Source organism: Thamnophis sirtalis, unplaced genomic scaffold (genome assembly GCF_051295495.1).
Source record: "Thamnophis sirtalis isolate CommonGarterSnake01/CBP01778 unplaced genomic scaffold, rThaSir2_p1.2 scaffold_7, whole genome shotgun sequence".
NCBI lineage: Eukaryota > Metazoa > Chordata > Lepidosauria > Squamata > Natricidae > Thamnophis > Thamnophis sirtalis.
Window position 1 is genome coordinate 54,556,477 of NW_028261387.1, and position 27,637 is coordinate 54,584,113.

Sequence of the window (27,637 nt, forward strand, 5' to 3'; positions counted from 1 at the left end):
ACTTTTTCAAAAATTGCTAACATAGAAAACAAAATAAACTTAGTGCACATACCAAATCATGAAATCAAATATTGATGCCCGATTCACAAACTAACTAACATGTTAACTCTTGATGAAGACTTGACTGTAAATCAGAAATCTTTATTGCTACTTGTTTTAGCTTGGCTTCTGACTGGATAGGAGACTCAGAAGCAGTGCTCAGAGTCTTTAATGCAGACTACAAGGCAACCATGCAAAATACGAATTCACCACTGCCAGTGAGAACGCACACATTACCTTTAATCTCCACTGTAGTTTAAAATGTTTTTTTTTCCTTTTTGCCATTCTATGAATAGATAAAATCTTCATTCAGTGTTTGGTAACTTTTTGGCAAAAGGTCAGGCAGTACATATTTACATAATTGCCATCTCTGACTTAAGAATCATTTTTTTATATCTGTTAAAACCCAAGGCTGTGAAAAGCCATGGAGGAAGGAAGATAGGTAGCTTGAAATATATCAAAAAGCCCAGCTGCCTGATTGTCATGGCAGAGTTGCAACAATTTACTCCTCCAGGAAAAAGGAAATTATAATTGGTTGATGTGTGCTACTATTCCTGTTTTCAGGAAATAGGAAAGAAGGTGGCAAAGTGTTTCCCTGTTTGTTGTGCATGGTTAAAATATGGGAAATTGGGCCCACCTGACCAGGAGCTGTGTAGGATGGTGATAAGTATTCCAAATTCTTATAGTCTCTTTGAACTTCCAAAAGATAGCCTTCAGAAAATTTAATTTAAAGTAATACTTTAATTTAATTTAATTCTATCTTGCTTTCATTATTTTTACAAACAACTCAAGGCAGCAAACATCCAACACACATTCCTCCTTCTATTTTTTTTCACACCAGCAGCCCTGTGAGGTGAATTGGGCTGAAAGAAAGTGACTAAATGAAAGTCATCCAGCTGGCTTTCATGGCTAATATAGCCTTTGAGAAGATTGTGCTGTTACTGAATTAAAAGCTCCCATAATGACCAAAAGTCCCTTCTTAAAAACATCATAATGTTTTTCAGGCAATAGCAACTCTGCAGAAAACAAATGCAGATGTCAGAAAAATGTAAAAGTTCAAAAAAGGTTAGCAGAGGGTGCTAGGAAGAACAAATGTTTCTTTTGGCAAGTTGGGGGGAAATTGATGATCCCTGTATGAACTGCTTAGTTAAAAGGTAAAATGCTAATAGGTAACAAAAGGCAGAGGTACTCAACGTACATATTAGTCTAGCAGAGTGAATGGGTAGGATTGGTGCTTTAGAATAAAAAACATCAGGGAATTCCTGTTTATTTTGAATGAATTTAAATCTCCATAGCTAGATAAATTATATCAAAGGATCATCAATGATATCCTATTTTCTTCACTACTGGTTCGGTAGTGGGAGCATGTGCATGCCTGGGCATGCACAGAACCTGCACATGCGCAGAAGGTCCGTTATGACGTCTGAGTGGTGGGTGGGTGGAGCCTTGCACCACTGCCACTACTGGTTTGCCCAAACTGGTGCGAACTGGCAGAATACCACCTCTGCTAAGGATACTAAAGCGGCTAACCGATAGTTTGGCTGAATTCTCATCTATTATATTTGAAAAATCTTGCAAAAATTTTTGAAGTGCCAGATATCTGAAGCAGAGCAATATTCCTAGGTCCAAAAAAGAAGGAAGTTCCAAAAAATTGTAGTCTAGTCAATCTAATGTAAGATTCATAAACAAGACAGTCTGTAACCAAGCTGAAAACAATTGCCAGATATTATCACTGCCTTATCAAAAACAAAACTCTCCTGGTCTAATCTTATCTCATTTTTAATTAGTTAAGTTCTTTGGCAGCTTCTGGGAATGCAAATTATTTGATACATGTATCCCAATTTTGGGAAAGCATTTGACAAAGTACCCCATGAATATAGAATACAGAATAATAGTTGGAAGAAGGTCCAAAGGTGAAGGTCTTCTCTCCAAACCCCTATATCTTTCTGGACAAATGGCTGTGCATACTCTTTTTAAAACCCTTCAGTGTTGGAGCTCCTATAACTTCTGGTGGAAAGCCATTCCACACGATCAGGAAAACTTTCCTTAGTTCTAGGTTAAATCTCTCCTTGATAAGTTTCCATCTGTTACTTCATGCCCTGCCCTCAGGTGGTTTGGGCAAGATGTAAAAAGGTAAAAGTTATCCTCACACATATGTGCTAGCTGTTCCCGACTCTAGGGGCTGTGCTCATCTCCATTTCAAAGTTGAAGAGCTAGCCACTATCCAAAGATGGTCATGTGGCCGGCATGACTAAACAGATGGGTGGTATATTAAACAAACAAATAAATAAAATAAATATTAGTGATACACAGTAAATGAGAAGGGAAAACCAGCATCAAGGCAGAAGTAAATGGCTGAGTACATTCAACTTTTTAAAAAACTTTGTCATGGTATCTCAACAAGAGGGTTTCTTTTTTCTCTTAGTCTTAGCAAACCTATTCAACTGCTCAGAATTAAAAATCCAGCCATAGAAGACAGCAATAAAATTCAATTTATTCCAACAAAGAGCTGAAAGTAAGAACAGCATTTAACTGGAAGGGGGGGAGCTATTTAGCTAAGGAACAAAAATCTTTAAATGCACAGATATAGCAATAGCACTTAGCAATAGTATGTAGACTGATATATTGCTTCATAGTGCTTTTCAGCTCTCTCTAAGTGTTTTACAGATTCAGCATATTGCCCCCCCAACAATCTAGGTCCTCATTTTACTGACCTCAGCAGGATGGAAGACTGAGTCAACCTTGGGTGGATCAGAACTGAACTGCTGGCTGTCAGCAGAATTAGCCTGCAATACTGCTTTCTAACCACTGTGCCACCATGGCTCCTATGAAATGGGAAAAACTTGACTTGGCAATGAATCTTTCTAGAAACATCTTGGAACAGGGATTGATGAGCCAGAAATGTGATATGACTACAAATAAAACAGAGAGAGAAAATGGAAATCTCTGAGAGGTCTGAAGTGGAGAGGGATGGCATAGGGATGGCATAGGAACAAAGCTGCTTCAGAATCTGATGGTAGAAATATTTTGAAACCTCCCCCCCCAGAGGGGAGTAACAGAAACAGACGGTGAAGTGTGTATGTGTGTGTGTGTCTAACAATGCTTTGAGCTCTAAGCACATAGCACTTACAAATGTGCTATTATAGGCTTCCTATAATCTTCTCCACTGTCCTTACCACTCTCTGAATTGACTTTCTATCTGAGGCACTGCCGCCACCAAATCAAATAGTGATGTAGTTTCTTAAAACGCTCTCAATGGTGCCTCTGTAAACAGTGGCCACGGCAGATGAAGAAAGCTATGCTCTTCTCATCCGATGCAGGAAATGTAGTTGCTGGATTGCCTGTATGTAAAAGAGACCAATATTTTCTGGTATTTTATTAGATGTGGTGTTATAATCTGAGTCCATAAGTCCTTATAAAAGATGTAGTATAGGTGGAGTCCTTATGCTTTGTTTGGTAACTTTAAGACTAAGAAGTTAGAGGTAGTCTTCATGTAGTGATTGCAATTGTTTCTAGCAAAATGGCTGGTAAGCAAAGCCCATGACCAGAAAGAAGCTGTGAAGAGGGCTGTTTGTTGTACCCTCATTCAAATACAATTTTCTTGTATAATCCTGATTTAATCAGTTTCAGGCCAAAATCTTTTATTGTTGTAAATAAGCATATTGTTCAGAATTTTTTTTATTCCCACTTATTGCTTCATGGCATAGGGCAGGGTGTCAAACTCAAGGCCCAAGGGCCAGATCTGGAAGCAGTGAAGGAGTGGCCCATGGTGCCTCCCACAGCAAAAACAAAGTTCAGGAGGGTTGCGTGCTGCCATCCCAAGCTTTGTTTTTACTGGCAGAGTCCGTAGGAGTCCGTTGCAGCCAAAAATGGAGCTCAGGAGCCCATTTTTGCTGGCAGAGTGCTCTGACCACCACAAGTGCCCCTGACACAAGTGATAACAAGCTGGCCTTGTCCCCCCTGGCCATACCCCCCTGCCCTCCCAAAGTCAAACACAAACCGTGATGCAGTCCTCAATGAAATCAAGTTTGATGCCCCTGGCATAGGATCTGATTATTTGAAGGATTGCCTATCTCTGATAGCTTCTGCCCATCCAGTAAGATTGGCAAAGTAGGTGCATTCTAGAGGTGGGTTGCTCCTGGTTCGGCATAAATCAGGCGAACTGGTAGTAGCGACGGTGGGAAATTCCACTCACCCACCCAGATGCTTCTGCGTATGGACACAAGCAAACCGGTAGTAAAAAAATACCCACCCACTAGTACATTCCAGATTGCTTCAATCCAACAATGTAACACAGTGGGACTAGGAAGTATGTGTTCTCAGTGTGAGCTCTGCCCTCAGGAACAGCACCCCTCAGAGATACATATGGTTCTCATCCTGACAATCGTTGAAAGTCATTGAAAACCTGGCTATTCTCCCAGGCCTTAGAGAAGGCTGGCTGTTGACGCTCAGCAGGTTGCTTTGTTGTTCTGTTTGGCTTATTTTCTGGACATATATGTGATCTGTATCTGTCTGTTTATTGATTTGTGGTTTAAAGTATAAGCTTCTTAGACTTGATTAGAGTTAGCCAATGTATAAACTGTATGGATAAATATAAAAACATATTTGCATTTATTTCTGAACACTACTGAGAAGTCTGTTCTGTGAGTCTCCTTGTCAATTTACGTCACCAATTTGACATACTCTGTGTCTGAATTTATTTCTAATCCTTGGAGTTCTTTGTATACAGTATATATATATACATATAAAACATTTATTTGTTTGTTCTGAACCAGGGAGTTCTCTGGCTCACCAACAAAAGACACCAACTGCCTATTGTAAATAAAGACACTCGGTTATCTGTTTGTCCTTCGGCTGTGGAAATTTTTGCTCTGTCCGAAGCTGCCAATATTCTTCTCTGAGTTCTTTGGAAGAGCGGAGATTTTCCTACTGCTGCGGCAATGATGGCATTATCTTGCAACCAGGGTGGATTCCTAGCTTGGATGTTGCTGCTGCTGTCCTTGACTCACGTTCAAAGTAAGTAAAATGTGGTCTTGGGGATTTGCTTTTGGTTTCTGAAAGAAAAGGGTGACTTCTGGGAGGTTAACTGCTTTCTGAGAGAGAACCGAGGCTTCCTCAAGCCATGGTCTCATTTATTTTACAGCTTTTTACAGGCAGCGTCCACAGATAAAATAGCCATGTGCAAAGTATATAGAATCATTTTAAATACTATCTTGAAATATACTTTCAATTCAATATTTTAAGGCACCCTTATAAAGAATATGTGAAGCCTGAGACAACCTGGCTTGGAGTTCCTCAACATTGAAACTTTTACTGGTGAAAAGGGGCTAATTGAGCTTAACTTGATCCACAGGATTGTTGCTGTACAGAAAAATAGCAGGAGGGAGTGCTGTGCTTGTCACCCTGAGCACTTTTTGAATCTAATAAATAAAATATATATGTGGGTCCCACTACGTTCGTTGCAGTGCGAGTTCTGCCTCTGTGGAGAACTTAAAGAATGTCACAACATATGTAGAAAAGGGGTGCAGCACTGTCTAAATTTATTGCTGCTCAAGAAGTATCCAGGAGACAGAACTAAGACAAGAGTCAGGCTTGGAAGCAGTTTTTAAATATTTAGTGTGTGCTACACAACATAAAGCCCAGAGATGCACATGAAAATCATGGATACACTCCAGAACCTCAGCCAAAATTATAATTAAATTGTATTTTTATGACTAAAAAGGAAAAAGTATTAAATAGTAGTCATTACTCTCAACTACATTTATTGACTTGATTTTTTTGCTTAAACCAGGTTTTATTTTGGCCTCAGCTATGCTCCCCGCATAACAAAATTGTGAAGATTCAAGTTAATAAAGTTAATAACAGACAGATCACTTGAGTTTCAGATTGTATAAGCAGCCATTGTAAGTGACACAAAATTGGACTTTAATTTTCAAACATTCTGCTAAGCCACCATCAGACCAGGCCAGATAAATTTCTAACAGCTGTGTATCCTAGATCATTTGAAGCACCTCTGCTCTATACCACTCTACTAGAGTGGCCCACTCTACTTTATAACATTGCTTCCGTTCATTGAAGTTTGTGGGCATTTGTTTATGCACTGTTCACTTGAAGTCTCAAAACAACATTTCTGTCAGGTTCAGGTGTGGACTTTGACTGGGCTATTGCAATGCTTTGATTGCTTTCTTTTTCAGCCATTCTTTTGTAGATTTGCTGGTGTGCTTGGGAACATTGTCCTGATGCATGACCCAATGTTAGCCAAGCTTTATCTGTCCAACAAATGACTTCATATTTGACTCAAGAATATTTTGGTATACAGAGGAGTCCATGGTTGACTCAACAACTGCAAGGTGCCTAGAGCCTGTGACAGCAAAACAAGCCCAAATCATCACCCCCTCCACCACCATGCTTAATGGTTGGTATGAGATGTCTGTGCTAATATACTGTATTTGGTTTTCACCAAATGTGCTACTGTGCATTATGGCCAGACATCTCCACTTTGGTCTCATCTGTCCAAAGAATAGTGTTCCAGAAGTCTTGTGTTTTGTTCAGATGCAACTTTGCACATCTAAGCCATGCTCTCATTTTCTTTTTAGGGAGAAGAGACTTTCCCCTTCCAAATAAACCAAACTTGTTCAGTCTTTTTCTAACTGTACTATCATACACTTGAACATTTAACATATAACTGAGGCCTATATAGTGTGCGATGTAACTCTTCGGTTTCTTGCAATTTCTCTGAGCTTTGCATAGTCTGACCTTGGGGGGAAATTGCTGCAATGTCCATGCCTGGAAAATTTGCAACTTTCTTGAATATTCTCTACTTGTGAATAATCATCCTCATTGTAGAATGATGGAGTTTAAAGTGTTTGGAAATGGCCTTATAACCCTTCCTAGATTGATGGGCAGCAACAACTGCTTCTCTAAGATCATTGCTGATGTTTTTACTCTTTGGCATTTTATTAACAAATACCTCAATGCTGGAGATCAGCAAATTCCTAAAGCTTCAGCTTTTATAGAGGCATTCACACTTGCTGATGATCAACTGATCAAGGGTGCTTGATTAGAAGCACCTAATTGCTACTTAGCCTCTTCTCTACCTATGAAAACAATAAGAGTGTACTTAATTTTTCACACATGGATTCTTCTCCATTTTGGCTTTCATTTTGTAAAATAATTGATAACATGGTGAGATGTGTCATCTGCTCTTGTTCATCTGTGGTTGTACTAACCTATTATTAAGAACTGCTAAGGACTAGATGATTTTTGCTATCATGATATGTACAATTATAGATCTCATACTTTCCTTTTCACATGATTGCATTGTGAAGAGGTAGCTCTGTAAAGAAAACTTTGGTGCTGGGAAAAGTAGAAGAAAAAAGAAGAGGATGGTCAGTAACAGGATGAGCAGACTCAGTTAAAGTGATGATGAGTGCATCATTAGAAGACCTGAAAGATCAAGGATGGTTTTTCACTTGGGACAGATTTTCAAGGGGCAAAACTATAGTTACGATTTTAATGTATGGTTTGCTTTGATACTGTAATAACCTCTCTGTTACCTACTTCAGAGCTTCCTCATTTTTTACTTATCTACAGCTCAGTGTCCAACTCCAGTTCTACCTCCCCATTCTTCATTAAGAGGAGGAGGAGACCTAGCAGATATCTATCCAGCTGGAACTAATCTGGAGTTACAGTGCCTCCCAGGTTATGAATTTATAATTAAAAGAAATTATTGGATAACATGTCTTGACAGTGGGAAGTGGTCAATTCTTCCTATGTCCCTTTGTGAAGGTTAGTATCTTTTGTCAACACCAGTGGCTTCTATGAAATGTTGAATGAAATATGTTCAGTTCTTCAAAATTGTCAAATTTAAAGTTGTAACTTTAGTTTCCACCCTGTAACATGTTGAATAAAACATTATGTGAAAATTCTTCTGGCTATTGGATAATGAGAATTTAGCAAGCATTTGGATGGGTGTTTCTGAATTGCTGTTTCTTAGTTTTTCTGCCAGCAGAATTCATTAAAAATACTAGGGCACATCAATTGTTTTAATGCTGCCTTGAAGCTATTCATCTTAATTCAGATACTGTTTTGGAGGGCAGTAGGCCCAGGATCCTAGGATGTGTGTAATGCTAACACTAAGGATGGTAGGAAAAATCATCAAAGTTTACTCTTTGTATTATCATTTAGGATGAATCTATTTTTTTCCTTATTTGTCATTTATTAAATGTATATTCTGCCCTCATGTGGGAGGTTAAGGTCACATATATTTTCTAAAGAAAACCTTCAACAAAAACAGTACTAAAGGGAGAGAAACAGCATGTTTGCACACTTATTTAATCTTTTTAGATTTTTGTTTAGCCTAATCTCATAAAATGCTGAATGAAATACATGCAAACTTTCAGAGACTTACATTCAGACTAAATACTGAATACTGAGTTATAAGAATTCCGAAAGCATTCTACTGGGCAATAATAATTTGTACTTTTTGAATTCTTTTGTTCATCGAATTAGAAATATTAGGGTGTGGCCATTTTCATACCGTTGTGATGAAATCAGGATCTCTAGGTTGTTAGTTTCAGAATTTCTCCCATTTGTTCAGCACTGTTCAAACTCATAAAGTTATAATGTCATTGAAAAGAATTGTACGAGTTACAGCTATTACAGGTCTCCTGAAGGCACATGATAAAAATTCAGCCTCTTGACAATCCACCCATATTTAAACCTGGAGGGTTTATTTCAACTTCTCCAGGCCCCCCTGTCTTCCCTACAACTCTGACCTTTGGACCTCCCTGTGGTCTACCATCCCGGTTGCCCAGCACTCTACTATCTGCAGCTGAGTTTCATCATCATTTTCCACCCACTGCTGAAAACCGGAACCTTTATGTGGAAGCTGCTGACCATGCAAAGTCTTCTTTCCAAAGTGAGGAAAGTGAATTGGGAGGGAAGGAGTGGGCCAGCAAGGAATCATGAGGAAATTCTTGCTTAATGATTCACAATTCTCAGCTAACAACAATGGGGACTGACAGTATTGCCGTCACTAAAAAATACAGCCACATGATGCTATACATTACAACTATATTACTTAGTGGTATAAATTCCTGTCCAAATTACTGTTGATAACTGAGGCTTATCTGTAACTGTAAAACAAACTGTGGACCACCACATTTACTCACTGAGGAGGAACCAGATTGCTAGCTTATTATTAGACAATTTGTGTCCAGTAGGATCATCATTTCAGAAGTATTTCTCTGCCTAAACAGAGAAACAGGATGAAATATTTGTACAGCCCTATAACAGAGAGAGAGAGAGATGTATAATGCCAGAAATTCCTTGAAGGAACATGAGATAAAAGTACAGTCCTTCAACCTGTGCAATCTGTGACACACTAACTCTCAGAGACATAGAAGAACTGTTCTCATCCACATCAAGTTTTCAACCCCAACCTGAGGATTTTCTGCAGACCAATGATTACACTAGTCAAGTCATTCAGTCACCAGAAAGATACTATTTTCTGTGTTCATTTTATTTTAAGTGTGGCAAAGGCCCATGATAACACCAATTCCAATTTTTTAGGACAGAGATGTCCCATTCCAAAAATAGAAAATGGCCATGCAAAGTTTGCAATTGACATCAAACTTGGTATGAAAGTAACCCTTGCTTGCAATCATGGGTAAGTTAGAGATCATTTCTTATAGCAACTTGGTTTTGTAAAATATGTTTAGAGAGAACTGACAATCATGTACTGTTTCAGAAAGTACTGATATTAAAAATCTGAACTGTGAATATGTACTCTAACTCTTCATACTCCTTCATTAAGAGACAAATAACTCAAAAGCAACTTAAACATAAAGCAAAGTTTTACTGATCAAATTATTTAGAGGCCATTTTAATCTATATCCACACATGTTTCTGTGTTCCTATCCCCAGAGGATCTTTCCATGTGTGGTTTCTTCATTCTTGGTAGTGAAATTACATGTGTAACATGGTGGGGTAGGATATGAAGCTTTGACATTGGTTTAAAGGTGAACATTTCTGGTATGTAGCACCTTACCGGGTTTTTAGAATACATTTCTAGGGATTCTTAATAAGCAGATATGGATCAGTACAGTGGTGGGATTCAGCCAGTTTAGGACGGTTCAACCAACCAGTTGTTAAATTGCTGGCTGGCGCCGCCCCTTCCTGCCCTGCCACAAAGTGCAGTATTGCAGGCAAACTCTGCCCAAAGTCTGGAATTCAATCCTGGCCTTTCAATTTAAATAAATTAAAAGAATTTGGCCTATTAGCTGGCTTTAAGATTATTAAATAGAAGCCAAAGGTGTTAATAAAAATATGAAGATGCAAAATGAAATATAATTTATGAATAAAACAGGTTCCAAGATTGAGAAAAGGGTAGAATATTTGGGTGTAAATTTAGGAATTGCAAGTTGTTTCAAAATCATTATGTTAAGACATGGAATGAAGTTATAAAATATTTGTTAAGATGGCAAAAATTATAACTGTCATTGTTGAGAAAAAATTGCAACTAATCAATCCATGGCTCAATCTTAAATATTCTATATAGTTTTCATAATTTATTTACTAAAAGATAAGTCTTTTTTCCCTTTTAGGTTTAGGATGATAGGCAATTCTACCATTTCATGTGTTATGAAATCAGGCAAACTTGATTGGGATAAAGATCTTCCAGTTTGCGAACGTAAGATGTTACTTTATTTTAAGCTTATTAGATTTATTTTGGTGCTTTTACATTTAAATTTCTAATAGCAAAAATTCAGTCTGCCCAGCCTTTACCTTTTCCTTCATTATCGGAATGATATTCATATCCAATGTTCTTAAACCAAGTGAAAAATACAAAATAACAATAAAAGCAGTAACATAAAGTGCAGCAATACTGCAAAGAATACGGATCACATTACATAAGCAAACACTTCACTACAAGAGAAAACAACACTGCAATATTCCAATTCCCAAGACCTTCAGAAAGAGATTTGTTACATACTGACAGACAGTATGGTAGTTTTCACACAGGTCCTCTGTTCTGGCGGGAATAGCAGTTCAATCTGATTGGTCGAGAGGTCTGACAGCTCCCTATAAAAGGGCTGCTGCCAGACAGAGTCTCTGCTGGACTGTAAATAGTTGTCACTGAATAAAGAGCTGTTTGTTGCTGAAGCCTGAGTCTGCCTCATCCTTTCACCCTATCTAACACTGGCAACGAAGGTGGGATTGGAAGGTAACTAGGCACCAAAAAGAGCAAATACAATCCAGCAAGTCAATCCAGCCTGGAGCAAAGCGTGGCAGCAAGCAGCCATCTTAAAGTGGCAAATTCAAATCTGCTTGCCAAGACAAGGTGACTATGAATGCCCCACCAATTCCGTATGACCCAGTGACTGAGCACTGAGACTCGTACTGTATATGATAAGGTTTGAATGCTTCCTCGAAGCCAATGACCTCCTGGGCCTGCTGAAGGCCGGAAAAAAGCAATGTTCCTGAGCTACTGCGGACTAGAAGCCAAGGACCTATCTGAGCCAACTCTGATACAGTTGGTCACATGGTCGGTCCTGCAACAGATGCTGCAGACACACTACACTTCCAGACCATCTAAATATGTGCGGAGGCACAAATTCAACCTCTGCAACCAGAAAGAAGGGGAAATGATAAACCAGTATGTTGCCACACTTTAGAAGGCTGCAGCCTACTGTGAATTCAGGGTCTTAGATGAACTATTGCTGGGCAGAATCATTTGTGGCATTTGGGATGTTAATTTACAGAGAAGGTTGCTCACCAAGACAAACCTCACTCTACAAATCGTCCTGGATGAAGCCGGGGCTACTGAGTCTTCAACCAAGTCAACGGAGACCTTGCAGTGGCAGAGCAGCCCAAAAAGTGCACACAAAACTGCAGAAGTGCATCCTGAGACTACAGAGCCTGAGCCCTCTGATAGCGAGAATGAAATCTACCACATGCGCACTGATCACAAAGAATTGGAGCGGAAATTTGAAATGCATTTCCTGCCTTGCACCAGCTGTGGAGGCAACCAACAGCAATCTGCCTGCCGTTTCCGAGATGCCATCTGCCAGCACTGCGAACAAAAAGGGCACATCGCCAGGGTCTGCAGAAGGAAATTCCCTGCAGCATCGAACCAACTGAAGGGCCAACCTACACACCCGAAACCGCCAAGAAGAGGCTCATGGCAACCATGGCCAAAGCAGCCTGCAGCAGAATCTGACGCAACATTCCAGACCACCATTGGTCAAGCAAGCACCCCGCAGAACAAAAAGCTGAGAGTCATCATCTTCCTTGAGGGATCTCCATGCTCAATGGAGATTGACACCGGGCATCACTGATTATCATGTCCTGGGCTACGCTGAAGAAGGCTGTCCCCAGCTTATGAAGGCACAAGCTGAACGTTCCAGACCTATGCCTGAGTGACTACTAGGGGAACCGAATCCCGTTTCTTGGCTGAGGCACTTTCCGAGTGCAATTCAAGTCTTTGGACCTGCTTCCTATGACGGTGGTCAGTGGATCCCTGCATTTGTCAAATTGGATATGGTGCAGGCATACGAACGGTTGCCTTTAGATGGTGCCATGGCAGAGGCCTAAACCATTGTGAAGCACAGGGGGGCTTTTAAATGCACCCAGCTTCAATTCAGCAATAGTATTGCCCCTGGACTGTTCCAAAGTGTCATGGAACGGCTTTTGCAGAAGATACCAGTGGTCGTCCCCTATTTCGACGACATCTTGGTATCGGCTGCAAATAAGGAGTAACTTTAAAAAAAATCTAGGATGGTTTTGACAAGAATTAGTGAAAAGGGCCTTCACCTCTTAAAGGATAAATGCTAAAATAATGTGCCCAGGGTTGAATTTCTGAGGTACCTGATCAATGGTTCCGGGATTCATCCAACAAATAAAAAAATCAAAGCTATACAGGATGCCACCACACCTCGCAATCAGACTGAGCTACAGGTGTTCCTCACACTCCTTAACTTCTACAGCATCTTTCTCAAACAGAAAGCTATGGTTGCTGAACCTTTGCATCGGCTCCTCAGCAAGAAAGTGAAATGGACCTGGGGCGGAGCTAAAGCTGCTGCATTTGCTGCGGTGAAAAAACTGCTGTCAGCTGACATATTTCTGGTCCAGTACAAACAGACTCTGCCACTTGTACTGACTTGTGACGCTTCCCCGTTTGGCATTGGGGCCATCCTCACCTACCACCTGCCAATGGAACCGAGGCACAGGAACCGAAGAATGGGTGGCTACCTGCACACCGTACCAGGAGTCTAGACCAGCTCCCCCAGAGGTGCCCACTAAGGAGTGGGAACGATCTTAGTGACATTGACTTTGCCAGCCCAGTTCATGGCCAAGTATTCATGGTAGTTGTGGATGCCTATTCAAAATGGTTAGAGATAATCCTCATGGCCACTACCATGGCAGAAGCAGTCATCAAGGCACTATGGAGACTTTTCTCCACTCAGGGCCTGCCCAATGTCCTAGTCTGTGACAATGGGCCCCAATTTATAGCCATGCAATTCGAGGCTTACTTAGCTTCGCAGGAAATTAGGCATGCCTGGTCGCACCATTCCATCCGGCCAGTAATGGACAGGTGGAGAGAATGGTGCAACCCGCTAAAGAAGTCCTATCTAGAATGGGGCTGGGAGATTGGCAAACACAGGTAGACCAATTCCTCCTTTAACAGCACATCATGCCATGCACTACCACTGGGAGAAGCCCCGCTGAGCTTCTAATGAGTCACCAGCTAAGTTCGCCCTTAGACCGGCTACACCCAAACTATTCTGCCATGACACCTCCAGATTTGACTTGATAACTTAGACACTTTAGCATAGGGGATCGAGTTTATGCCCACAACTATGCTGGGGCAGCTCTCCTCAAAGGAATTACCGGACCTCGCTCATATCAATTGGAGCTCGAGGATGGTAGGACATGGAGGTGGCACATTGACCAACTCTGAGGCCGCCTCTCCCAATTCAATCTTAGGCAACCAGAGGTAACTCCTGCACAAGTTAGCCAAAGCCCTATCCAAAAAGAGCATGAACTCACTCCTTCTACAGACTACTCAAGCCTGAAGGTACTGCGGTACTTATCTGCTGAAGTTGCAGGGCCACAGTGAGTTCCGAGTGAACTGGCTCCAGAAACACCAGCCGCGCCCTGTGGAAAGTTCCAGGAGCTTCCAGCAAGCAAAGCCAAAGAGACAGCAGTTCCATCCAACCTGACTGAAGATCCAGCTCCAACTGAACTGTGCAGGTCTGGGCGAGTCACAACTAAAAGGGGAGGGTGTTACATATTGACAGACAGTATGGTAGTTTTCACACAGGTCCTCTGTTCTGGCGGGAACAGCAGTTCAATCTGATTGGTCAAGAGGTCTGACAGCTCCCTATGAAAGGGCTGCTGCCAGACAGAGTCTTTGCTGGATTGTAAATAGTTGTCACTGAATAAAGAGCTGTTTGTTGCTGAAGCCTGAGTCTGCCTCATACTTTCACCCTATCTAACAAGGTTCATGGTTGGAGCTATTCTCATCTCTGAAGTGGGTGGGGGGAATGCTGTTCCACACAAGGGTGGCTTCAGATCTCATTGGTCAGGCAGTTATTGGGTTAGACATTTCTGAAGATACTTAGGTCATCAGCTGTTTAATGATGACAACCAGGAGTTTGAATAAACCCATCACCAGTGCAGCTCTGAGGGAAGTGTAGCTATATAGACAAAATGAGATACACTCATAACTAATGGCATTTATGCATCTTTCGACTACCTACACATTCTCTGTTATTTTCAAAGAGAGTATGCTGCAAATGTTCAACCAAATGGTTTTTAAGGCATTTATGAGTATCTGTGAGAGAGGTTAAAACTGATAAACAATATAACACTGTGGAAAGCAAAGTTAAGGAAAGGGAAGAAACGTGAAGGAAAGTGAACTGGAAGGTTCTACTAGCCACAGCTCAGTGACGTGCAGTCAGGTGAAGCAGGTGAGGCACAGAAAAAAAAATGTAAAAGGAAAAAGGCAAGAGCTGAGGTGAGGCTAGCTAGCTGCTGCCTCACTGTGGATGTCTCTGCTTAACTGTTTAAAAAAGCTTCTAAAAGCGCCCTCTACTATGAGGCAGGAGAACTGCGTGCTTCATCTAGTCAGACTTTTTAGGCATTTTATGATTACTCAAGCAGAGTTAAGCAAGGGTTAAAAGCCTAAAAAGTCCAGAGGTAGATGAGGCACGTAGTTCTCCTGCCTCATAGTAGAGAGCGCTAGTTCTTCCTTTGACTCAGCAGCAGCAGAGTAAGTGATGAGTCCAGTGCAGTCATTGGTCCCTTCCCTTCCAACTCTGTCATCCTCTTTAAAGCTGCAGCAATGTGCCAGCTCTTCCTCCTCTTCCTTGGTTTCTAATGCCCCCCCACCCCCACCCCACGCTCCCTCTTTTCCTTCAGATTTCCTTTTTTTTCTTTTTTCTTTAATAAATACAATGCCAGTTGCCACTTGGATTGAATCTTCTCTGTTGAGTTAACCTTGCATGAATTGCAAAAGGAGGAAGAATTGGGGGGGGGGGTGTGTGCAAGCCTACCAAAGCTTCCAACAAATAGGTGGATTAGTCAGTGGGGTGTTGGGGAAGAGGACCGAACGCCTGAGCTCTGCCGCGGGCAAAAGAAAGCACTTTCCGCTAGTGAGGTTTCCCCGCAATCCGGGCCAAGCTGCAATGGTGGTTTGGCTCAGATCTGGCACTTCTTGGCAGGCTGGAAGGCGAAGGGAAAAGAAGCAGCTGGCGAGGTAGCCGGGAGAGAGCCCAGGAGGAAAGGTACACACGTGGAGGAGAGGAATTTAAGGCGAAAGCCGGATAAGCTTCTTCGCCCCTAGGTGCTTTTCCTGGTTGCTGCATTTTATTGGAAGTTACCCATTATCCAAGGTGGGCTAATAATAGAATCCAGTCATTTCTGCTGAGCTAAGGCTGCGTTTATTACCTTTTAACCACCTATGGTTCCTTTCCTTGGGGGTTGGCTGCTCCCCACCCCCAAGCTCCAGGAAGAACACATTTATTCTTCATTGTTTTCTACCCACCCCTAGCTAAATAATACCTGGGGTGCAAAGCAGGGTGGTTGAGCAGACCTGGACGTGAATTACAGTTACCTGCAATTGAGGGCTTTAAACATACTGCTGAGGGATACATTGGGGGGGAAAGTAGGAATTCCTCCTCTCCCCTTGTCTTTCATCTCTTCTCCTCTCTTCCTCCATTCTGAATTAAATATGCAGAAAACTTCACCTGAAGCAACTTTTGCAGGTCAACATATATACATCTGTATTAGAAATGTTCCTTAATCAACAGGTTATGCAAACATCCAGTGCAGGCAACATATATTAAATTAATTATTAATATTTAACTTTCCTTAAATATATTCCAAAACTTCTACCCAGGGTTGTAGGGGACAATATGTTTTCAATAGCGTATGCCATTCCCTGTTAAACTTTATTACTGATAGCTGTTCATTTCCAAGAACAACTGAAGTAAAATATAATTCTCCCCATTTTCTATGCAATTGCAAAAAGATCAAAGATGTCACAGTCCTCCCTTCATGATGATCATTTGTCATAGATTAATAGGAGACGGGTAGTCCTGAACCTATGACCACAATTGAACCTAAAATTTTATTTTGCACAGTAAGACGCTAAGTGAATTTTGCCCCACTCTACGACTTTTCTTGTTGCAATTGTTAAGTGAATCACTGCAGGTGTTAAGTTACTAACATGGTTGTTAAGTGAATCTGGCTTCCTCCATTGACTTTGCTTGTCTTCTGTCAGAAGGTTGCAAAATGTCAGATGGCTGCACAAAGTGATCACGTGACTTCAGGACGCTGCAACCATCATACTGTAAATATGAACCAGTTGCCAAGCATCTGAATTTTGATCATGTGACCATGGGGATGCTGCAATGGTCATAAGTGAAAAACGGTCTTAAGTCACTTTTTTCAGTGGTGTAACTTTGAATAGTCACTAAATGAACAGTTGTAAGTTGAGTATGTGTAAAGAATGCTGATGTGAGACTTTAAACATAATCCGTTAACTGCTGCCAATCAAATATTGGATAAGATAATTTGTAGGGTTTTAATGTTTTAAATCTGATTGTGATGAGGTCAGTGCCTCACCAGCCATAAACCTCACCGCACGTCACTGCCACAGCTGTTATATACTCCTTGAGGAGGCACCATGATTCAGGCAATATCCCCCAGATTATAAAGTATCCTGGACTAAAAAGAGTACCCCCATCAAGGGAATAGATGATGTCTTAACGCAGTTACTTCATCTTGCTTAGATTAAACCTTTTCCTCATCTTCTGCTCCCTAGGCATCAGAATAGCAATATTACCTGTAGAGCTTCAATTCAAATTATAAAGTTTAATTCACTATACATACTGATAAAACTTGACTTGCATTGATAAATGATTCCTCCCCTCCCCATAGCTTCATTTTATCATTAAATAACACTATCAAAGGACCCTAAGCTTGATCTTTTCCTCTGCCACCAATACTGGAACCAGTTTAAAGAATATGAGGCAGACTATCTTCAACATAGTTAGTTATATCTTTCCCAGGGGTGGGTTCATGCTGGTCCTTGCCGGTCCTTGAGGACCGGTTGGTCGGTAAACCCGGAAGTAATTAACTTCCAGGAACTTGGTACCAGTCCTGGCCCCTGTCGCTGCAAAGCGCCCTTGCTGACAAGGCAGCGCGACCTGCTCGGCATGTAGAAACAACAAAAGAAGGAACAGGAGAGGAGTTCCAAGCGGGGCTTTTCAAACAGCTAAATTCCTCTCCTGTCCCTTTCTTTTGCTGTTTGAACAAGCCGTGCGGGTTGTGCTCCATTGTCTTTCATAGCCAGTTTGTTTCCAATTGGGGGAGGAGGGAAGAAATCGATTTTTTCCGTCCCTCACCATGGATCCCCACCCCAATTGGAAACAAGCTAGCTATGAAAGACAAGGGAGTGTGACACGCACTGCATGTACAGACAGCAAAAGAAGGAACAGGAGAGGAGTTCCAAGTGGGGTTTTTCAAACAGCCGAACTCCTCTCCTGTCCCTTCTTTTGCTGTTTCAACAAGCCATATGGGTTACACTCCCTTGTCCCAGCTGCCCCGCTGCCCGCGCGCCCCTATGTTTTCCAAGGCATGGAGCGATTCTAAAGCCCATCCGTCACCTCCGTGGAAAACATAAGCACGCACACACAGCCTGCACAATTACAGCCCCGGAGAGTGGAGACTCTCGGAAGGAAGCCAGAGGCAGTGGGGCAGCCGGGTCCCTTGCCCTCAGAGGGAGGAAGGGCCAGTTGGGAGAGGGGCTTTTGTCCTGCTGCCTCTGTTGGATGAAGCTTTACAGGCCCGCGGTGAAGATTCCGTCCCTCATCTCGGAGCCATTGGTCTTGGGATGTTCTGTGGAGCCCCCCAGGGAAGCACGCCGCTGCCAGGTACTTTTAACCATATATTTTGCTCCCATGTCTGCAGAATGCTGCAAAAAACCATGAATACAGGCCAGTTGTTGAGTGTTTCAAATGTGATTGGAACACTCAACAAGGTGACCACAGTATGTTTCTGTGTGTCTGTTTCTCTCTCTCTCTCTCTCTCTCTCTCTCTCTCTCTCTCTCTCTCTCTCTCTCTCTCTCTGTGTGTGTGTGTGTGTGTGTGTATGTGTGTGTGTGTGTGTGAGAGAGAGAGAGACAGACAGACAGACAGACAGACAGACAGACAGAGACACAGAGAGATAGATGGAATGAGAGACAGACACAGACACAGAGGGAGAGTGGAGAGAGATATACACACACAGAGGGATAGACAGATCGACAGACACAGAGAGAGAATCACATAGACAGGCACAGAGGGAGGGAGAGAGAGGCAAAGAGCCACACAGACATACACACACACACCGCGAGAGAGAAAGACTCACACAGAGAGAAAAAGAAAAAGAGAAAGAAAGGAAGAAAGAAAGAAAGAAAGAAAGAGTGAGAGAGATGAAAGGAAAAAAAGGGACAGAGAGACAAAAGGAAGGAAAGACACACACAGAGAGAGAGAGAGAGAGAAAACACATGGCCGCAAGCCACTCCCACCAGGTCACATGGCCGGCAAGCCACTCCCACAAAGAAGGCCACACCCACAGAGTAGGTTCAAAAAAATTTTGAAACCCACCACTGATCCTTCCCCTCGATGACAATGTTGTTGGATTGAAGATTAAGCCATGAAAGGAGCTACTGCTCATGTTTCCTTAAATGTGACTAGAACCGTGTGTGCAACTAAAGATTTTGCGTCATTAGCCTCTCCATTCTAGTGGGTTCTACTCACAGTAAAGCAAATGCAGGTACCTTTTTAATGGTAAAATTCATTGCACTAACTGTTCAAATTTGTTTAGATGGGATTACATTAGCAAAGCTATCCAGAATCCTGCCTTCTTCAGTTGTACAGGTAGTCCTTGCTTAACAACTGGTCACTTAATGGCTTTTCAAAGTTACAGATCCCACAAAAGCTACCTAGTTCCAAAGTTACAGCTGCTGCAGCATCCTCACAGTTATTCGTTCTTACAATTGCCTGCAGGAATTCTGCAGTGCCCCCTGCCTCCTCTCTCCCCTCCCCCAATCCCTCCCTGGTGGGTCCCACAGCCCCCAGGCCCTCTCCCCACATGCCCATCAGCATTAAATGATGATGCTTTGAAGATTTCTGGACCTGAAGTTAGGGAAAGAGGGCAAGCGTCTCTGGGTTGCATAGCTATCTCCTGAAAGTGCCCATCATTTTAGCACTTGCTTCAAAATGGGTACTTTGTTGTTCATGTAATTGTTGAGATCACTTTTATCAAATTTTCCAAAGGAAGAATGTAATGTTTTTAGTTTAAACTTGCATATGGAAGAGATCCTAATGAGGAAGACCACTTTGATAAAAAGAACTGTACCAAGAAATCTCATGATGGAGCTAGACAGCAGATATTTATTTCTTAGGAATATTTTCCTGGGCACTAGAAAAGTCACTGGTTTTCTGGTTGATTGTAGAAAGTATTCCAAAGATTGCATTTACCTGATTGATTGAAGTAGTTAATTCGAAAAGCTAAATGTCTATATCATGAGGTAATTTTCATTCAAATGCTTTACAATTCTAGCCTAGTTGAATTTGTTGATTTTTTTTCTCTCCAGGTATTCCTTGTGCTCCTCCTCCTGTAATAGCCAATGGAAGATATGACCCCAATCTTTCAGATGTATATGATACTGGCGCGGTAGTAATATATCGGTGTGATGCTGATTACTCCCTTATTGGACAATCTACTATTACATGTGTAGTACCAGAAAATAGTGTAGTTGGAGAGTGGAATTGGCCTTCACCTGAATGCAAAAGTAATGGAATTTTATGTTCTTTTACTTACTTTCAGACTGTAAAATTGTTTATTCCTCCCCCATTTGTTAAGCATTTTTGGGGGGGCTAGAATCTGGTAATCTTGTCTTCTAAACATTGGGCTGCGTTGGATTACAAAATTGGAATTATCCATCTGAAACTAGTTCCCACATGGGAGTATTGAAAGAAATGCAAACATAGTTTGAATAAATTATTCTACTACTTTTATTCTGATTTGGTAATTACCTCCTTGAGCTTGATTAAACTATTAAATTATTTATTAGGGGGATAATAAAAATGATTTAATTTTGTTTCTCTCTAATGCAGTAAGGTAAAACATTGGACAATTTCTTATAATCTAACAAGAGGATTCCCCATGGCAAGAGTCCAATGTGCCTTAATCATATAAAACAAATCTTACTTCAAACTCGTCATTTAAAAATAGTCAGGTTTCATATTAATTACTTTAAAATCACTTGTTGATAACTGATCTCAATGATTTTTGGTTGCTTGAGTGTCTTATAAAGAAAATTAACTACTATATCTACAGGTCTATGTTTGTGAACTGAGTTATATTACTGTTGGCTGGGTAGAAGTCTAGAAATAGTATTATTACAGAATGTAGCAGAATTGGTTAATATTTTTTCACACATAACTCAGAATATTTTTCAAGAGTGAGGCAGAAAAAATAGGGTATTAATTTCAGCTTGATATAATCATGATTTTGTAAATTAGGCACAGTATATTCTCTTACAAGTCTTATAGTTTCTTTCATATCCCAAATATTTATTTTATAAATTCTTAACTAATGAATTCCAAGATCTTTCGTAATTGCTGTACTTTATTCATTCGAAATATATTTTATTCCTGGACCTCATATATACTAACACACTCCTATTTTTCCTATAACAGCAACAAACAGAATATTCTGAAAGTGAGGTTCTGACTCATAGTCACACGGTGAACTTCTGTAACTTAGGGTGAACCTTTGATACTAGCCTACAACACTATACCATACTGGCTGTCAGTATTACATTTTTGTAATAAAGGTCTCCCTGTGGATTTTACTCCACTAGTTGTGATCAACTTTAAGGGACAGTGCTCATTTCTGTTTCTTAAGCCAAAACCAGAGTTCTTTGGAGACATTTCCACAGTAATGTAGCCAGCATGAAATCACACCACAACACAAGGTATATGGCAAAACATGGAATGCTGCTACCCTCCTGTATGCTTAGTCCGTTAAAAGGTCTGCAGTTAGAAACCCGACTGCTGCAAGGTATAGTGACTTCTTGTCACTAATCTCAGCTCCTGCCAACACAGCAGTCTGAAAGCATCTAAATGCAAGTAGATTAACAGGTACCACACTTTTATAATAAAAGTTACATATTTTGTTCAGTTATTTGAAACTGCAGGTAATTAGCTTTGTGACCATTTAATCCTCTTCCATGCAAATCCTGCAGACCTGGTGCAGTCAAATTAGGTAGCTATTCTTTTTGGCCAAAGCTAAGAAAATAATGGTTTCCAGGCTTAAGATTCTTAATTGTGGCAGCAAACCATAATTACATCACATGGTGATTCCACAATGTACATACATGTCACCATTATGTACTTGTTTCCCACTCTGTGACAAAAATATACAGCTCACAGCATTTGTATATCAGTAACACCATGCATACTTTTGTTCCTCATTAAGCCAATTGGATATTTGCTGCAAACTAAATGCTGATTTCTTTTCCAGAGGTCAAGTGTCATAGACCACGCATTCCAAATGGAAGAGTGATAAGTGTGTTTCAAGATGTGTATACATATCAGAATAAAATAGTGATTGAATGTAATCCTGGCTACGTTTTGGTAGGATCTTCTATAATTAAATGTGATGCTGATAGTCAGTGGAAACCGCCTGGTCCATGGTGTGATAAGCGTAAGTAATTTTTCTTAAAACTTTGTTGAACATCAGAGTTGAACATTTGAAAGTTGCACATCCTGGGTGTTAAGAAAGCTATATAAACATTTTCCCCTCTCTTTTTGGCTGGTGTAATCACAGAACTGACATCTATTCCTTCCCCTAACCCTCCAGAAGAAGATAAGAGTGAAGTTGAATCCTCATGTAATTTTACTGTTAATTTGTATTAGTGTAGAAATGCAATAAACTGGCTAGAAAAATTACAGTCATATTACAAAGAAAATACACCTTCTTTGAGTTCTATGGTTTTACATATCAGGACATAGTAAAAATCATCTGGTACTTAGCAGATCTTAAAAGCAGGTAAATACAACTTCAGATGAACAATACCACATAATATATTACACTATGTCATAATTTGTTCCAAAGGTCCTTTTCAAAAGGCAATTGGACTATCTTTTTCTTGAAAACATTCTTCTTCTCATCCAAGAAGCTTCTTCAGTTCCAAAACCAAAAAAAGAAAATGAAGAAAAACAAGAAAGTCCTTTGCAAAAGCACCTTTGGAACAATCATGATCTAGATGATTGAGAGTATCCATTGACATGACATCATTTATTTTACAAAAACAAAGCCAAAACGTAAAAGCCATATGTGATGGCATATGATTCAATAACTTGCAGGTTCACTTTTAGCAGTAATAACATGCAGTAATTGTTTTCTGTATGTCTTTATTAGTCTCTCACATCATTGCAGAGGAATTTTGGCTCACTCTTCTTTACAATATTGCTTCAGTTCATTGAGCTTTGTGGACTTTAGTTTATGCACAGCTCTTTTAGCATTTCAAATAGGTTGAGGTTTGGACTGACTGACTCATTGTAAACCTTGATTGTTTTCTTTTTCGGCCATTCTGTTGTAAATTTCCTGATGTGCTTGTGATCAACAACAATTGCTTTTCTAAGATCATTGCTGATGCCTTTACTCTTTGGCATTATGTTAACATACACCTCAATTCTAGAGACCCAGCAAACTTGTGATTAAACTTCCTCACTGTAGAATTATGGATTTTAAAGTGTTTGGAAATGGCCTTGTAACCCTTCCTAGATTGATGGACAGCAACAATTGCTTCTCTATGAGCATTGCTGGTGTTTTTACTCTTTGGCATTATATTCATACATACCTCAATGAGGTATGTATCAGCAAACTCCTAAAGGTTCATCTTTTATAGAGGCAATCACACTTGCTGATGATCAGTTGATCAAGGATGCGAGATTAGCAGCACCTGGTTGCTACTTAGCCTCTTCCTATATATTGAAGCAGTAAGAATATACTTAATTTTTCACACATGGCTTCTTCTCCATTTTGACTTTCATTTTGTAAAATAGATGATGGCATGGTGTGATATGTCATGTGTTGCTGTTCATTTGAGTTTGTATTTACCTACTTTTCAAAACTGCTAAGAACCAGATGGTTTTTGCTATGTGCTGATATGTAAAACAATAGAAGCTAAAGAAGGTGTACTTTATTTGTCACATGACTATAAGTATATTCCAAATATTATAATCTCATTTAAGAAAGCAAGTTTTCCATTTTTGGAGTTTGTGAACAATGTTGAAAGTTTTTAGCCATATCTGCTAAAATATTCGTAGTCAAAGAGAATCCTAGAAAAAAAATTCTGATGAAAAACTTTTGGATGAGATACAGTTTTGACTTTATCTGTGTAATATTTACAAATATTTTGTTTATGTGAGATTAATATATGTTTTTTGCAATGTGCAACACAAAAATATTGTAGACTACAAATATTGAATGATATCTTTAGACTATGGGCAAGCCTATTGTCAGCCAATAGTATTTGGGTCTCTCAGATAACTATATTTAAATTTAGAACCAACTGTTTTTATGTACTATATATTTACAAATCCTGAATATGAAGGGCTGTGACTTAGTGCCTTAATGATGCTGGAGATGGTCTCTATTCCAGTGGTTTGAGACCACCTCCAGCAGAGTGAGCTCCCATCACTTGCCTCCGCTTCTGTCCAGCTAATTGTTCAAAAGCATTTTCCCCTTGAATCAGTGGTGGGATTCAGCCGGTTCGCACCTATTCAGTTAACCGGTTGTTAACTTTCTAAGCAGTTCGGAGAACTGATTATTGGAAGAAATCTCCTTTTGTTGTTTTTTTCCATTTTACAAGGCTAATCTTGTAAGGAAGGCAGGAAGGAAAAATTCTGGTGTGGATTAGGCTAGAGCCTAATCTTTATTGCCCTGCTTACAGAAACTGCCTCTCCAGTTAACCCCTATGACATTGTAACAGCGAAGGCAAAGCACCCATCAAATTGAGTGATGTTGAGTTGGCCACGGCCACACGATCACATGACGACCAAACCACGCCTACCCAGCTGGTCATTAGGGCAGAGAACCGGTTGTTAAATTATTTGAATCCCACCACTGCCTTGTATAGTTAAATAGGTATCACTTCAGTGGGGAGATGAGTTGATGTTCCATTCAGGCACTCAGATTCCTGCCAGCTTTGAACCTTTCCAGTTGTAGTGCCCATTTGCAAGGCACCTCTGGGGAAGGAGGGGGCTTGGATGCTGCTGCAAGAAGAGTTGCTTATCTTTCTTTCTGGTACAAAGCCAGCTCGCCCTCCTTTGGCACACCTTGGGAAGCACACAAGCGTTCCTTACAACAAAGCTGGTAAATTGGAAGCAAATCTACTTATTTTGCAATAGCATTGTGATCCCTGGCTATTGTAACAATGTCATATGCTAACAACAAAAATAGTCCTGACTGTTTCCAGAGGTATGAATGGGTTAATAGCTACTAAAAACCAATGCCTGTCTCTTAGTACATAAGATCCTGCATCTTAAACCCATATTTTAAGAATGTTTGTCAAGCACAAGAAGAGTGGAAATTGGAGAAAACTAATATAAGCCTTTCATTTTGGCAATGAAAGAAAAATAAATTTTAGATACACCCACAATTCAGGCTCAGCTAATTTGGCATATGACATTCATGATCTTATGTGCAATAAAAGACATTTCATTGTTTTGTTTTTTTGTTTTTTGTTTCAATTTATATGGCTCCCCCAATTCAAAATGTCCACGATTTATTTAGAGATGTGTCCTATGTTGATTTTTCAAGTGATCAAATATTATTTTATTTTTTAAAAAAGAGAAAAGTCCATTGAAGATCGGTTGGATATAATTGGAAAAAAACCTGGATCTAATTCTGCACATCCTGCAACTAACCAGACATGGAAAAACAATTTGTTAATGATTGTTGCCATTAAGCCTTATTTCTTTGAATTTCCCACAAATATATGCTTTCTTGTTCTCAAAATATATGATGAGATATGAAATCCAGGAGTGGTAATGAAGTTAGAGAAATGATCACACTTTAAAAAAAAAATCACTAATGTAGAAGACAAAATAAATTTAGCGCATATACCAAATCACTGACTCTATTATTGGTGCCAGATTCACAAATGATTCATCATGTTATCAATGTTACTAAAGAAAACTAGTGATAACTATCAAACTCCTTTGACCAGGACTTGACCATAAATCAGAAATCTGTATTGCTACTTGACCTAGCTTTTCTCCTGGCTGGTCTTGATGGGAGACTCAGAAGCACTGCTCAGTATCTTTAATTCAGGCTACAAGGAAACCATGCAGAATAACTGATCGCCCTCTGCTAGTGAGAATACACACCAAGGGTGGGTTGCTAATTCTTTCACTACTGGTTCGGGCACACTACACTTCTGCACATGTGCAGAAGTGTCCGGGCAGGTGAGCAGAGCCTCCTGCCGCCACTACTACTGGTTTGGCTGATCCGGGCCGAACCGGCAGCAAGGTACCTCTGATGCACACATTACCTTTAATGTAAACATTATTTTTCCTTTTTCCCTTCCATGAATAAATAATCTTTATTCAGCATTTGATAACTTTGAGATCAGATATTTATTACATCTTTACAAAATTGTCCTCTTCAAGCTTAAGAATAATTTATTCCATCTGTTAAAAAACCAAGGCTGCGAAAAGCCATGGATAGGGAGATAGGTAGCTTGAATGTATCAAAATGTCCAGCTGCCTAATTGTCATGGCAGAATTGCAATAAGGAAAGAAGAAGGAAATTAAAATTTTTGAGGTGTGCAGTTCTCAAGAAATGGGAAAGAAGATAGGAAGGTGTTTCCCTGATGGTCAATATAGCATCAGCCTGTTTGTTGTGCAAAGTTAAAATGTAAAAAATTGGGCCCACCTGACCTGATGCTGTGTAAGATTGTGAAAGTGTCCCAAATTCTTTTACCCTGTCTGTACTTCCAAAGAGTAGCATTCAGAATATTTAATGTATTAATTCAATGTATTTGTATCCCATATTTATTCTTATTTTAGAAATAACTCAAAGCAGAAACCATATCCAACACACTTATATTTTCTTCACAATCAAAACCCTATTAGGTGAGTTGGGCCAAAAGAGAGTGACTGGTCCAAAGTCATCCAGCTTTCATGACTTAAGATAACCTTTGAGAAAATTGTGATGAAACCAAATTGAACACTTCTGTAATGACCAATGATTCCTTCTTTAAAATATCATAATGAGTTTCAGGAAATAGCAACTCTCCAGAAAACAAATACAGCCAGTGCCAGAAAAGTGATCACTCAAAAAAGGGAAGGTTAGCAAAGAATGCTAGGAATAATAATAAAGATATGCTCCTTTAGGTAAAATGGGGGTGGGGGGAGAGAGAGAGAAGGAAAAGAAAAGGAATTCCTGCATCAACTGCTTAGTTACAAGGCAAAACACTAACTGTAAACAAAAGGCAGTGGTTTGCCCTATCAGTGCCATCTACATACTTTGGGTTGTACCATGGGAGTGCTATAGATTCCAGCCATCGTTTACAGTCTCAGCTATGCATCCCGAAATCAATGATTCAATGGGTGTTCCTTTGATTTGTGAATACATTTGTCTATTAAACTGAAAGTTTATCAATTTTATCAAAGATTGATAAGATCCATGATTCTTGGTGTATTTGGTTAGGTCAGGTGTGCTGTGTATTGTGTTGGCTGTGCACACCATACACCTGAACTAACCAAATACACCAAGATTGAAATACCCAGAATCATGGACCTTATCAAAAAAAATTTCGATTGCATATTTTCAATTTACTCTAAAAGAAGCTGTATAAGAAACCAACACAGATAAACAAGCTAAGAGTAAATAATAGCCTAATCAAGAAACCACCAAGACCACTCCCAGCAACCTCACTCACTTCTAGCACCAGTGAAGTTACCTAGTTTGGTAATAAAATGTCTAAAGAAAACCAAAGTCGGAGGACACCAAGAATCCTACATG

The 27,637-nt window shown here is 40.2% G+C and overlaps 1 protein-coding gene across 1 annotated transcript; it reads left to right on the forward strand.

Annotated features, from left to right (window-relative positions):
• The first annotated feature begins 89 nt into the window (after nucleotides 1–89).
• LOC106540486 (C4b-binding protein alpha chain) lies at nucleotides 90–26,223 on the forward strand. Its single transcript, XM_087720116.1, has 7 exons — nucleotides 90–5,055; nucleotides 7,633–7,827; nucleotides 9,613–9,709; nucleotides 10,647–10,732; nucleotides 20,190–20,387; nucleotides 22,124–22,306; nucleotides 25,461–26,223. The coding sequence occupies exons 1-7, from the start codon at nucleotides 4,980–4,982 to the stop codon at nucleotides 25,490–25,492; spliced, it is 867 nt and encodes a 288-aa protein (XP_087576242.1). The 5' UTR covers nucleotides 90–4,979; the 3' UTR covers nucleotides 25,493–26,223.
• The last annotated feature ends 1,414 nt before the right edge of the window (nucleotides 26,224–27,637 follow it).